We start from the raw sequence: 14,527 nt of genomic DNA, 5'->3' as shown, positions 1-14,527 counted from the left end.
GTGGGATAGCAGTAGTGATTTTCACCAAAAGTGAGTGCTCCATAATATAAGGTGAGCAAAGTTCACCTTTCTTGCATAGCTTTAAGGAAAAGTTCCATAACTAAATAAATATCTTAAACACTGTTGTCTTTATGCGACAGTCGGAAATACAAAAACAAATATGTATATTTATAGATTTTGGGGCTAGTTTTTTTAATTTTAGTCCAATTTTGACTACTTTCTGGAGAGCAGAACACGGATGTTTCCCGGATCTTCACTTCCTGTTGTGTTTTTCTGCTTCTCAAACCAGGAAGATGGATTTGGTGTCGAGTAAATGGATAGTTTATTTATTATTTTACCTGTTTATTGTTGGTAAGTAGAACTACAATAGAGTTGAAATGGCGTTGCTTCATATTTACCGCAGACAGAAGTGTGTTTGTGTTTGTAGCGGTTATCTGGATGGACTTCTTTGTGCTCCAGTTAGCCGGATGCTAGGCTAGTTAGCGCTAACATCAGTTACCCCGGTTGTCTTTTAATTTAGATTTTATATTCTTTCATGCTAGATTATCAGTTACTTTGATGGCTGGGACTTGATGTGACACGGTTTTATTTACTTGGAGGTACAGAATGCCGAAGTATCTCTTTAATTAAGGTTTGGTGTTGACTTTTATGTTAGCCAGAGACTAGTCTGCCTTTTCCAGAGGAGCTTCAGCGTGACAGCTCGTGATTTCCCCGGAGCTACCACATCCTGGGATTAATCCTGGGATTAAGTGACTAAAACAAAACTAAATCAAAGTCATTTTTATAGTATTACATTTAGACCACTGTCACAAAAACTTCTGATCTTCTGAGAATGTACGGCATGCCAATGACCATCTTTTTGTTTGTTTGTTTGTTTGTTACAGGTGTCAGTTGTAATTCAGTGGGAGACAAGATTTATGTGGACTTTAAAGACAATATCCCATGTGTGCGACTGCTTAATGCAACTCATCAAATAGGCTGCCAGTGTGAGTATTGCACAATAATTAAGCAATTCCCCAGAGCTGTCTGAACACAACCCACCGGGTACTGCAGTAGCATTTGTAAAATGGAACAAGGAGATTTTTTTTAAAATAGGAAACTCAAAACTCAGCATCCATTAAGGACTGTGTAGCCTGGTAATGCTTTTCTCCGGAAATGTTCAAAAAAGATGATCAAGTTTTAAGTTCTGAGTGTATTCTCGGTATCTAATATTGTATTTTTCTGAGTGTTCTTGTGTTTTTTAATAAGAATTTCTTTACATTTCTTTTAGATGATTATTTGGCTCGTAATTCATAGGTCTAAATGTATCCAAATAATCTCTTGACATAAATTGGTATTTAAACTACTTGTACAGTGGTAAACACTGAATATTGTAGTACTTTTAGGCTTAATTCAATTGTGTGAAATACAGAAACAGTATGTGAAAGTGTGCATGAATGGGTGAATGACTAGTGGGTTCTAGGATTTTGGAAGGTGTCGTTTATCAGAGCACAGCTTGCATGTTAGAGACCTTTCTACTGCTTTCATTAGTATTTATTACTTATTTATTGTCGTTAATTACAAAATTAAATTTTGAGGTTAAACTAATGGCCAAGGGTCAGATTTGTTGTGCAACCCGACTCAGTTCTCAGGGCAGCACTTGACTCTTGTCACACGATGTGACTTTGCTTAGACTCTTGCAAGGGGCAATCTAGTGTGAAGTAGGGCTGCACGATATAAGAAAAACCTACAATATTCGATAACAATGATTAATATTGCGATGACGATATTACTTGAGATGAATAAAAACTCATGAACAAAAACAAAGAAATTCAAAAAAAATCATTAAAACGAGAAAAGCAAAAGATGTGAGGAAAGGGAAAAAGAAAACAAACATGAAAAGGCAATCAGTGGGTCCCGGGAAAAGCAGAATCAGCAAAAAGAGCAGAACTAAGCTAACTCAGGTGTTTGCTAACCATCAAATTGAAGTGCCGTCCGCCTCGGGGCCGGGCATCTAACCTATGAGAACCCACCCATTTGGTCAAATGGGTGAAGAGCTTTATTTGATTTGTTAAAATAACATCATGCTTCCGTTTGATTGACAGAATGCATTATGTGTAGCAAACATTTGGGCTGACATTCATTGCGATATTTATCTGTTCTTTGCGATATGCATATTGTGCTTGCTGATATCGCGATAACGATATATTTACCATATATTGTGCAGCCCTGGTATGAAGTATTTTAAATTTAGTTGATCCAGACAATTCATTTTAAAATCAACATTTGTGCAACTATAACAAGAGGGAAGGATTGACACAAACTATATTTGCTTATCAAACATTTTTTTGATTTTATCTATTTTACTCTTTGGTTACAAAAGCATTTTCTGCTACAGTTATTATTATTTTTATACCTTTCTAGTGACAAAAGTGCCCATAGATACACACGCTCCTGGAGTATTTTCACTTGTGTCACATGTACTAATATTCAATTCCATCCTTGGGATTTCAGCATCTTTGTCAGGTGATGTGGGAGTGCTCCATTTGCTGGAGTCAGAGGAAAACCTGGATTGGGTGCTGAGTTCTGGTCCAGACCCTCCTTACATGGTCATGCTGGAGTCCACATTATTTACCAGGTACAATCCAGCACTCAGACTGGTTCTAATAAATGAATCACATTTTCTTTGCTCTCATAACAGTTATGTATTCGTTTGCACCGCTTGTTTATTTATTGTATGTTATGTGTTAGACTTAGAAGTCGCCCGATATTAGTTGTTCTAATGCAGATACCGATGCCGATATGTAGGGGACATGGTCAGCCGGGTGGGCCGATTTTCATGGCCGCCATCTAGACGTTTTCCACTTTATTTTCATGCTAAAATGTCACTAATAATAATATCTGTTGATGCACAAAATTATTGAAGCTGAATCCGTTTTTGAACTTTGAATTAAACTAACTGTTAAATCTTAACTTTGTGCACCTCTCAGTGTTAAAGTCAGATACCTAAATAAAGTTAATTTAGAGTATTTGTAATGCACATGACATGTTATTAGTAAGCTTTAAAATGCATTTAAATTAAATCTGCAACAGCATCGGGCTGCCCGTTGATGTGCCTGATATTAAATCGGCTTCATTAAAGACAAATATCGGCCAATGAATAACAAACTGTAGATATTGGCTCAATATATCGGCTAACCCCTAGTTCTACTGCACTGAAAGAGCTGCTTCTAATCTCACTGTAGTTGTGTAAAGTGACAAAAAAGGCATCCTATTCTATTTAAAAAAACATCAAAGTGCAGGTAAAAGCGATTGTAGGTTACTTTGATTTCTAACGTGCTTCATTAGTCCTAGATAATAAAACTTGAACAACATTTTAAAGGGTCTAAACTTGTTTCCTGACTTGTACTTTGTCTGAATTGTTTCCTCTGCCTCATCGCCACTTCAGATCTGTCATGATGAAGCTGAAGAGCAGCTCCAACCGGGTAGCTGGTGTTGTTGTTGTGGCGCCAAACACAAATCCATCAGCGGGCTTCTCTCCACATGCCAGCTGTCCCAATGAGAACTCGGGTGGGTGGGGACTTACTGCTGAATATTTACAGAAATAAGCTAGTGGTAGTAAAACAGCCACTAAACTGAAACTGAATAATTTAAGTCAAGAAACTTGTTTCAAAGTTGATATTTTTACTGATGTTTAATTGTGAAATGTAAAGAAATGGCCACAGAATTTAATTCGTAATCAGACTCATATCTGTAAGACTTCTGAAATCCCTCTAATCATTTTCTAGTGTTTTTCTTCTGCCCTAGGTGTGTATACAGAGAAGTACAGCCCGAGCCTGGCCCACTGCAACGCCACTGTGTGGAACCCGCTGGGCAACAACTTGTCTTACGAGGAGTTTGACTTCCCCATCTTCTCTCTTAAAGACGACAATGACACACAGGCCATGCGGCAGGTAAACGTTCTAGCTGCGATTTCATCTTCTAATCCCATTTTTCTTAATAACTTGTTTTCTCCTCGTGTCTGCGTTTGAGAGTAGAAAACGAAAACAAACTTGACTAACTTTTCCCCGACCCTTTATGTACGTTATGTGGCATGTTGTGTTCTAGAATGATGGCATTTGGCACTAAATAGTTTTACTGTGTTTTCTCTATTCCTGTGTGAGTTACAAAGGCCTCGTGTTTAAATGTGAGCCTTAAGGATATGTTTTTTTTTGCGGACTGATGTAAACACAAAGCTGCTGAGTGAATTTTCACTTTTGTTTTATCTCAGATTTCAGTTTCAGATCACTATTACATGTTCTCTGTGGCTGTTGATGTGCTTCTAGTTGTAATTTTAAAGTAACACATGAAAAACTTTTGTTTATTTTCAAGAGTCTTTTAGTCACACGTTTTAAATATGCGTATTTGTGTGTTTTTGATAAGAAGCGAGTACAGAAGAATTAAACTATAAACCAACACTTTTTGGGTCCTCCGGGTCAGCTACTGCCTGAAAGTGATGAAATGACACAACATTTTTACCAGAACAGCTGTCTGTTTCTATAAACATAAGCCCACACGTGGCTGGATTTCACCTGTGGTTTTCTCTGTTTACAGTGTTACATGGACCATAACCGCCCTGTAAACGGCAGCAAGCCTCGGTATCCTCTGTGTGCCATGCAGCTATTCTCCCACATGTCTGCTGTCACCGACACAGCCACCTGCATGAGGAGAAACAGCATCGCCATGAGTCTTAACCCGGGTATTTACATAAGCAAAAATGAAATCAGCAGCTTTTCACACATTCAGCTCAATATTTGTTTTATTATTTAATGTTTAATAAAACTGCTTTAAAACCGGTCAAACCTTTGTCTTCTTATAGAGTTTGTGTGCGACCCTCTGGGCGATGTTAACATTTGGGCGCTCAGCAAACCTCTGAACGTCACAGAGAAGGGCCACAAGCCGGGGGAGAGTGTGATCATCGCAGCAGCCAGGGTGAGTCTCAAGCTAAACGGGAAAAAAAGGTCTTTGTTGATAGTTTACAACAGCAAAACACGTGTGACCTTAGGCAGACTGGTGCTCATGCGCATCTGAGGAAGTATGTGTAGTCACATGATTAAAAGCCACATTTAAGTTACAAAAGCTTTGATCCAGCCAGTAGTTCTCTTTCCAAGAAATCAGTTTTCTTTACTTCTTTTATTTTAAGTCAAAGAATGGGAAAAAACCCCAAATGACTAGTTGTGCATATCAGTCAGAGTTCGTGGCTAGCAGTTAGCATTTTGGTTTTATTCACCCCTCTGGCCTATCCATGGGATGGTTTTAACGTAAAAATGGCGCCGCTTTGAAGAAGTAATCCACCTGAAAACCAACTCTGGTACTGGTGGAGATTTAACAAGCAGACTGTGAAATCACGGTAAGAATCTGGCCCGGTTTTTCACACCTCCTGAAGATTAAATCCAAACATTTCTATTAATTCCTTTCTAAGAAGACTGAACAAATTCCTGCTCCTCTTGCAGCCAAAGACACATTTTTGCATTCTAGAAATGATCAAAAGTGCAGACTGTAGAAATCATCTCTTCAGCAAATGCGGAGATAAAATTTCCTCTTTGCAACTCTGAAAGAGTGGTCGTAAGTGTTTACAGTCCAAGGGAGGGGTGTGCAGCTAAGACACTGCCTGGATGGGGAGGGGCACTGCATCCAGCCAATAGCTTAGCAGAACTCCACGGAGGATCTGCAGCCGAGGCAGAAGCCAAAAACCGGTTTGGGGGTGTTTTCTTGAGAAAATAATATTAATATATTGAGCTCCAAAAAGTGGATTTTGTACGAAACAGTTTCTTTAATATTTGAATGATCATTCAAAGCAGCTTTGAGTCTTCCACCTGTTACGTGTTACTATTTGATCTAAACATTATTGATTTTCCTTTATCGCAATAAAGATTCAAGTTTAATACAATTGTGTCATATCCTTGTTTTTAGTGATCTTCTCTTGAGTCCTTAGTGATAGAGTCCAGGTAGAAGTCATTGGTGTCCCTTATCAAGTCCCTTAAGCTGACTCGTGTCAGGACTCAAGTACTGCACTCCTGGTTTAAATTGATCAGTGATCTGCGGAGAAAATAACCCGTTCACTTTAATGGGATTGTTCCTTATTTTTATTCCTGATTTGTTTGTTTCCTGTTGTATCTGCAGCTGGACAGCAGGTCGTTTTTCTTCGACATCGCACCAGGAGCAGAGAGCACGGCCTCGGGACTCGTCACCCTGCTGGCGGTGGCCCACGCTCTCCGTAATGCCACTCAGGAGGCTCAGCTCAACACAACCATCATGTACACCTTCTTCCACGGGGTCAGTTCAGTCTGCACTTCCTGTAAAACCACGCCTATCTGGTGAAGTTTAGACGTTTCTATTATTTCTTTTCAAACTTGAACCACAGGAAACGTTTGACTACATCGGAAGTTCTAGAATGGTGTTTGATATGGAGCGAAACCAGTCTATCATAGATCTGGATAACGTTCACTCCGTGTTGGAGGTTGGGCAGGTATGTGCAGACACCAACCCTTACTCCTTGTAATGTCTCAAAGCCCATGCCTTACACCTATGCTGTATTTTCTTACTCGAGGTGGGTCTCCATGGTGACACGAAGCTGTGGCTCCACTCTGATCCTGTCTCTAGGAGGAACAGCAGCATCGATGAAGAGGTTTGTGTTTTCTTTCTGCTCCATTGAATCATCGTGAGTCACAAACAGTGTGAACTTATGTCAGCGTTTTTTAAAACAAAACAAACCTTTATGGTGTTTTTTTTCAATTAAGAAAATGACTCAAAAATGAGAAGCTCTAACATCCTGTCCTTAAACCTCTTCAATGGTCTTTTGCAGGTGGTAAAACTCATCAAAAACTTGAACTCATCTGCCAAAAGTTTAAACTTCTCTGTGGAGGAGCCTGGTTCCAGTCAGGCGCTGCCTCCTTCTTCCTTCCAGCGCTTCCTGCGAGCTCGACCAATCCCCGGTGTCGTCATAGAGAACCACCAGTCCACGTTCACCAACAGGTTGTTATTTTTAAAACTACCTCAGTAGATGTAGACCCCACAAATGTAATTTCTATTAAAGCTGAATAGATTCTCTGCTGTGTTTGCAGATACTACCAAAGCATGTATGATAACTCGGACTACCTGAACGTGTCGTACCCTCCTGGTCTAACACCAGAGGAGCAGCTGGACTTTGTTACAGATGCTGCAAAGGTATTGTTGCTAACTTGTTGTCTCCAATTGTGTTGTTAAAGTTATTTCAGTCTACTGGTTGTAAAACCATAACAAAACAGGCACTGATGCTTAAATGTGCTCCTATTTGGGGCTTTTCTATAGGGCTTTGCTTATGACATGCCCTTTTATGGCTATTCTGATTTTTTGCTTAAATTAACCATAAATGCTAAAATTTTACTATGCTGAGAAGTAAGTATCTCAGTACAACCCTGTCTCCATCTCAGCTCTTTTTGTTTCAACCTTTCTCGTCGTCGTCATCTTCCTCCGCTTATTCGGGTCCGGGTCGCGGGTGCAGCATCCCAACTAGGGAGCTCCAGACCGTCCTCTCCCCGGCCACCTCCACCAGCTCCTCCGACAGGACCCCAAGGCGTTCCCGGACCAGATTGGAGATGTAACCTCTCCAACGTGTCCTGGGTCGACCCGGGGGCCTCCTGCCATCAGGACATGCCCGAAACACCTCCCCGGGGAGGCGTCCAGGAGGCATCCTGACCAGATGCCCAAACCACCTCAACTGGCTCCTTTCGATCCGGAGGAGCAGCGGTTCTACTCCGAGTCCCTCCCAAATGTCCGAGCTCCTTACCCTATCTCTAAGGCCGAGCCCGGCCACCCTACGGAGGAAACTCATTTCGGCCGCTTGTATCCTCGATCTCGTTCTTTCGGTCATTACCTAAAGCTCATGACCATAGGTGAGGATTGGGACGTAGATCGACCGGTAAATCGAGAGCCTGGCTTTCTGGCTCAGCTCCCTCTTCACCACGACAGATCGGCTCAGTGTTCGCATCACTGCAGATGCTGAACCAATCCGCTTGTCGATCTCCCGATCCCTCCTACCCTCACTCGTGAACAAGACCCTAAGATACTTAAACTCCTCCACTTGAGGTAGGACCTCTCCCCCGACCCAGAGTTGGCAAGCCGCCCTTTTCCGGTCGAGAACCATGGTCTCGGATTTGGCGGTGCTGATCCTCCCTCTCCTGAGGCGCCGGACAGTTTGCCAGAACCTCTTTGGAGCCGATCGATAGTCTTTCTCCATGGCCTCACCAAACTCCTCCCACGCCCGAGATTTTGCCTCGGCAACTGCCACTGCTGCACCCCGATTGGACAGCTTTAGAAATATCTTTTTGTTTTCTCTAAGTTGATTTTCTGTTTTTACTTTTGTTTGTTTTTAAGTCCTTGGCTAAAGTGGCGACTTTGGTGGCTCGAGCTCTGTTTGTTCAAGCTGGAGGAAATGGAACCAGGTTTAACATCGAGGCTGACGAGCTGCTGGTAAGACCATTAATATGTAAACTGATTTCACTCTACAGAACAAGCTGCCTTCAGTTTTTCTTTATTACACAGCGTAGCAAATTTTTTTTTTCCTTAACCTGCTGACAGTTTCGGCGTCTCACAGTTGCCATCTTCAGAGCCGGTGTTGACGGTGTCACTTTCGCTGTTTATCCGTGGGCAGTAAGGGCCGTCAACATCGGTGAGGCTCTGAAGATGGCGACTGTGAGATGCCAAAACTGTCACCAGATTAAGGTAAAAAAAAAAAATTGCTACGCTGTGTAATAAATAAGAAAGAAAAAATAGAAATGGAAAGGAACACATATCAAGGAGTTTTAATGTTGGATAAATCAAGTTATTAAAGCTGCAATAGCAAATTTACAAAACAGGCTAGCTTTTAAATGCAAACACGGTCGCGGAATGCTCATCTAATCCCTGCAGGGACCAGAAACCCACACTGCCAGAGGAAATGAGATTCAATTCAATTCAAGTTTATTTATATAGCACCAAATCACGACAAGAGTCGTCTCAAGGCACTTCACATGGTAAACATTCCAATACAGGTCAATTCATTAAGCCAATCAGAAAAAAGTTTCCTATATAAGGAACCCAGCAAATTGCATCAAGTCACTGACTAGTGTCAGTGACTTTACAGCAATCCTCATACTAAGCAAGCATGCAGCGACAGTGGAGAGGAAAACTCACTTTTAACTGGAGGAAACCTCCAGAGGATCCTGGTTCAGTATAAGCAGCCATCCACCACGACTCACTGGGGATGGATAAGACCGAACACACACGCATGCACGCACACACACACACACGCACGCACACACACACACACACACACACACACACACAGACACACACACACACAACATACCAAGTAGTGTTTCTATGGTTACGTTGTGATTTCTTAGTAAATATTCTATTTGGCGAGAGATAAACTTTATTGTATTTATCCTAGTGGATCTATAATTAAACGGGTAAACTAGTAGTAGCACATTCAATGTCAAAGAAAGTAAAACGTTATCATCAGGAGAGGGAGAATGTTTAAATGGTTAGCAGCAGTGTGCTAGACGATGGACCCCTCCATGAGGCCACCACAGCTCAGCAGAACATCATTGTAGCTTCTTCTGGGGAGAAAAACACTTAGAGAAAAAATAAAAGCTAACAGCTGAAATAGCAGGAAATAATGCAGTTAAAGAGCAAATTGTAGAAGGAAGTAGTCGAGTGTGGAAAGTGGTCAGTATGTCCTCCAGCAGTCTAAGCCTCTAGCAGCATAACTACAGAGATAAACTCTGGATAACCAGATGGTGATGGAGCTAAACACCAGTCGCTGTTTTCTAGGTCCAAACATCTTTTGTTGTCTGTGACTTTAAATGGTGTTTTTCTCTCTGGGACTCTGGTAGTTTGTCCTAAAGTTGCAGTGGTAGCAGCCGGCTGTTTCTCCTCTGATGTTATTGAGCAGAGAACCTCTCTCACCAATGGTGTTCTGGTGCTAAATTTGTGAGTGCGTAATGGAGGACCCAGGGAAGTGTGGTGGTTCAGCAAGACCTATAACCAGGTTATCCGATCGTTGCTTTTGGTCCAAGCCATGTCATTGGCGGAGGCTTGTTTTAAGCTAGCTTGATTTGCAGATTTGCTATTGTAGCTTTAATAAGTAAGATTCCCAAATCCTGCCATTTTCCATCCCCCTCTCCTCCTGCTAACAGTTTCCCTTGAAACAGGAGCGTCAGAGCTTTTTTCCACAGAAAACGACTCACAAAGTATTCATATATACTAGAGACCACACCAGATTCCAGTGAATAAGAGCTTTAAAGATAAATCGTACATTAAATGACCTGTTTATAAAAGTGTTGTAACCCTGTCTGTGTTGTCTCAGGTGAGCCGTCTGCTCTACAGCTTCCTTGTGATGCCCAATAATTCCTGGTTCCAGCAGATCATCACCTCCAGTTACTCAAAACAAATCAGTAAGTTCATTAGAATTACTAAATCTTTCATTTCAATTAACGCTTACTTTAGTTCTATTATAAAAACCAGTGACACCAGGTTTACTTTTCACTTTATTACTGTCATGCTCTGCAGAGGTTTTGTTGAGCAAACAGATGAGGTGTCATTAAATTTAAGTGTGTTTTTTTCCCCAGGTAACACGACCACAAATTTCTACATCGGCGTGAATCAGCAGATGAGCGAACCGACCATTCTTGTCCAGTTCATGTTGGCTAATCTGACCGGTAGCGTTGTCAACACCACTCAGGAGAACTGCAACAACCAGAAAGAGAATGAAGACGACAAGGAGACCAAACATGTGAGGCCCACAGACAGGCTTATGTGTGCTCATTTTAAAGGTCTTAGTCAATAGGTTATTTCAGCAATCAGATCAAAGTGACTTTGCGGAATTGGATCTGAAACGAGTGCAGTCAGAAATGAAGATTTAGGCTGATGGCAGACGACACAAAACAAAAATAATAACTATCAGTAAGTTGTGTCTTCGTTAACGCTTCTTCGTACTATCTAAAAGACTGATCTTTAAATGTTTCTGTATATTAGATTCATGTTGCTTCAACATCATTCTAGAAAAAAGCAATAAAAACTCCAAAGAAAGCTCTCAACCATTGACTTTAACAACCTCTCTCTTGGTTTGTACTTCACATTTGCAATTTTAGCTGTTTCTCTTCTTAAAACTGCACATTCTTCAGCTAAAGGAGACAAACACAACATGAGCTCAGTAACTTAAAAACTGTTTTTTGGAGCTCATCATTAGGTTTTATTCTCAGTTTTGCCTCAGTTTGTTTTGGATTAATTCTGCCACTGATGGTCTGAGGTTGCTCATTAAAAAGATTTTAAATTTGGTGTCGGATCCAAATAAAGGAAGTAACATTCTGACTCTTCTGCCTTTAGTTGTACTACTATGTGTGGGCTCAAGGTGCAGCGCCCCCTAATGGCACGGAGCGGGAAGGTTTCTGCGTTCGCTCCACCTGTCGAACTACTAAAGCAGTCTCTCCGGCTTTCGAGCTCGAGGAGTACACCTCCAGTAATTACTCAACGTGGACGGAGTCCAGGTGGAAATCAATCAAGGGGCGCATATTCCTGGTGGCCAGTCACGACCTGGAGGTACATTTATCCTGGAAGATGAAACGTGTAGAAGGTTCAGCTGATTATTGTCTTGTAAATCCAGAGCAAACTGTTAGAAACAATAATGTTGAATCTCTTTTTGTTTGGAAAAAGTTTTATGACTTTTTAAACAGCAGTTGGAGTTTTGACAGATACTGTATTGTGTTTGTTGAACAAGCGAACAAGTCTCCACACGCTCATCTTTCTGTAATAATTCACCTCTGCTCTCTCACCAGTTTGAGTTTGAATGACTTTGAAGCGTCTCCGTTGAAAAGCGTGCTTTTGGTTTTGCTCTCTTGGTCTTATTTTAACACAGATCTAAAGTTTTTATGCAGGTTTCCACGTTGTTCTGAGAATTACTGCATCCATAAACTGTGATTCATTTATAGAATAAAATAATAAATAAGTCATTTTTATTAGTTGCAGATTCAGAAACGGAACAGTAAAAAAGACTCATCACTGAAATTTGGCGCTGATTTATTTGCTATGAAATTAAAATATTCTTGTTAAACAGATTTTTTTTGCAGGTCGTTCATATCTTAGAACATGTTTGAAGCAAAGTGCTGATTGGTCGGTTTTAGTCTTCTGCACAGGCTTTTCTGTTTTTTTTATTCTCCAAAGAATAATTAATCTGCTTGTGTGTGAATATTTAATACAAAACTCACCCAACAAATCTGAAAGCTGGTTAAACAGTTTTCCTCTGATGACATCCATCTCTTCTGTAATGGGAGAAATTCACCAGGCTGCAGATGACCACAGAAGCTCGTTGATGCTGCGCAATTATAAAAAAAATTATATCTTATCAAACTGATGAGTACATTATTGCTATATTTTGAATAATTCCTAACATCATCCATATTTACCGTTTTCTGTCCGTTTCCAGATGTTGACCCTTGGCGTGGGTGTCGGCGTGCTGCTCACCTCCCTCCTCCTGACGTTCTTCATCAGCTCGAAGGCAGACATACTCTTCAACTCAGGAAGGGAACCCACCAACGCCACCTACTGACCCACATGGCACGATCTCAAGCCTGCGACCACTGCTATAGTACTACTACAACAAACACTGCTACTACCACTTCTATCCCAACCGGACATCCTATAAAACGTGAAGGTACACAGACGGGTTTTGCCTCGGCAGCGGATCTGAGTTTCTTTTTTTTTTTTGTTTGTTTTTTGTGCGCTCATGGACTCATTTCAGGTGAGACGTGAAGACTGGAGCGGACTCGATGGATCTGGACTCACCAGGGTCAGAAAACACTGGTCAGGCACCAGCGGGCCCTGCCAGTGGAAACAAAAAGATGTTCATATTTCATTTTATTTAGGTTTTTGTTCTTCCCCTTTTATCGTCAAAGAATGTTTTGTTTACTGTGTCGTGGGATAGGCACTGAACAGCGAGCATTATCTTGAGTGTGTGTAAGACTGAATGTGTGTGTGAGACATTTATGCGTGTGTTTGGACTTCAGAATGGGGATTGCAATGGTATGTGCAATACTGTAGCTGTCTTCTTTGTAAATGTAGTTAAATTATCAATTCCGATGATAAGAAACCACTTTCTGAGCCAATGATCAATTAAGATTAAAGCTTTTGCAACACCCAAATTTTAATTTTATGTGTTCAGGAAGGATAATAAATTTAACTCAATGAATTTCTACATGTGGTGGTTGATTCATTTTGATTTACCTTTATTTTGATGTTTGATGGGGGAAGTAAAGTTTTGAAAACTCTGATATGACTGACAAACACTTTTCGTATTTATCAGTTACCAAAAACAGTCATAAAGGAGTGAAAATGTAGAATGAAAACAATGAAAAGGTTTCCATTCTCTGTGCACTTCCCATTTTTCTTTTTCACTTTGTAAGAAAATGTTTTAGAAATCCATTGATTAAAAAATAAATACATTTTGCCTGCCATCAATTGAACCTTTCTATTTTATTTTATTTGTTTCTTTGGACTAATGTTTCTAACGTCTAAAAGGTAAATTTTAAATGCGAACTTTCTAATGATTTCACTCTCCTTGCATTCAAATTTATTTGCATTTCTCAGTGTAATTAAACATGGTGTAGAAATGTGAGCTTAAGGAAGGTTTTAGCAGAATACATAAAATAGGCTCTTGGACACCAGCCAGCACCGAAAAGGCTTGAATGTCAGACATTTGTTTCTGGAGTTTTCCTGGAGAGACTTCAAATGAGCAACATCAAAGAAAAATACATAAATCTTAATTCTGAGGACAAAATTTTACATTTTAGTGGTCTAATTATAAATTGGTCGGTCACAAATGGTGGCAGTTTAATTCTAAAATCTAAAATGTAACTTTCAGCTTAAGACAGGTCTGCAGCTCCACATGCAGAAAGCAGCAGAGGTTAAAATTATTAAGAGAAATCACGAAGCTTGTGTTTGCATGAATGGATGTTATTAAATGAAATAAGATGTATCTCATTGAGTTTTCCTGACAAAATATAAATATGAGAGGGGTAAAAGCATGCTAGTAGGAAATACTTTATTAAAAATATATAAACACGATTTTGTAAAGGTAGAAAAGACGTATTTATAAAAGTATGGAAAATGATCTGCTAGATTTAATTATGGATTGAAAAACAATTCATGACTGATTTTTGCTTCTTTGCTCTGCCTTGGATGAAAAAAGCCTCAACAGGAGCAAAGATAAAATGAAAGAGATTAGCTCAAAAATTTACAATATTAAGTTTATTAAATGAAAAACAACAAGATTTATTACACACCATTTTATGAAATGCTTTTCGTGTTATTTCATGTTATTAGATGTAATATTCAGTTTAGTTAAGACCAAATCTGCAAAACTACAGAAATATAAACAAATATTCACACACACACACACACACACACACACACACACACACACACACACACACACACACACACACACATCTATGAACGATATCTCATAGATCCTTGGAATTCTGATCTTTGG

The 14,527-nt window shown here is 40.1% G+C and overlaps 1 protein-coding gene across 1 annotated transcript; it reads left to right on the top strand.

Annotated features, from left to right (window-relative positions):
- Positions 1 to 203: 203 nt before the first annotated feature.
- On the top strand, positions 204 to 13,231 carry ncstn (nicastrin). Its single transcript, XM_015956117.3, has 17 exons — positions 204 to 351; positions 885 to 986; positions 2,494 to 2,617; positions 3,428 to 3,549; positions 3,787 to 3,932; positions 4,573 to 4,717; positions 4,838 to 4,950; positions 6,142 to 6,294; positions 6,383 to 6,487; positions 6,569 to 6,646; positions 6,824 to 6,993; positions 7,083 to 7,185; positions 8,374 to 8,469; positions 10,349 to 10,436; positions 10,611 to 10,774; positions 11,368 to 11,580; positions 12,464 to 13,231. Exons 1-17 carry the CDS (start codon positions 294 to 296, stop codon positions 12,584 to 12,586), a joined length of 2,103 nt encoding a protein of 700 aa, XP_015811603.1. The 5' UTR covers positions 204 to 293; the 3' UTR covers positions 12,587 to 13,231.
- The last annotated feature ends 1,296 nt before the right edge of the window (positions 13,232 to 14,527 follow it).

Source organism: Nothobranchius furzeri, chromosome 11 (assembly GCF_043380555.1).
Source record: "Nothobranchius furzeri strain GRZ-AD chromosome 11, NfurGRZ-RIMD1, whole genome shotgun sequence".
Lineage (NCBI taxonomy): Eukaryota > Metazoa > Chordata > Actinopteri > Cyprinodontiformes > Nothobranchiidae > Nothobranchius > Nothobranchius furzeri.
This window is presented reverse-complemented; position numbering and strand designations above follow the sequence as displayed.

What these genes read in the sequence shown, in the direction of transcription:
- ncstn (XM_015956117.3), top strand. Translation starts at nt 294, where the DNA reads ATGGATTTGGTGTCGAGTAAATGGATAGTTTATTTATTATTTTACCTG. An exon ending in CCGTGTTGGAGGTTGGGCAG is followed by an intron (nt 6,488 to 6,568) that starts GTATGTGCAGAC and finishes TTCTTACTCGAG; the next exon opens with GTGGGTCTCCATGGTGACAC. An exon ending in TGGCCAGTCACGACCTGGAG is followed by an intron (nt 11,581 to 12,463) that starts GTACATTTATCC and finishes GTCCGTTTCCAG; the next exon opens with ATGTTGACCCTTGGCGTGGG.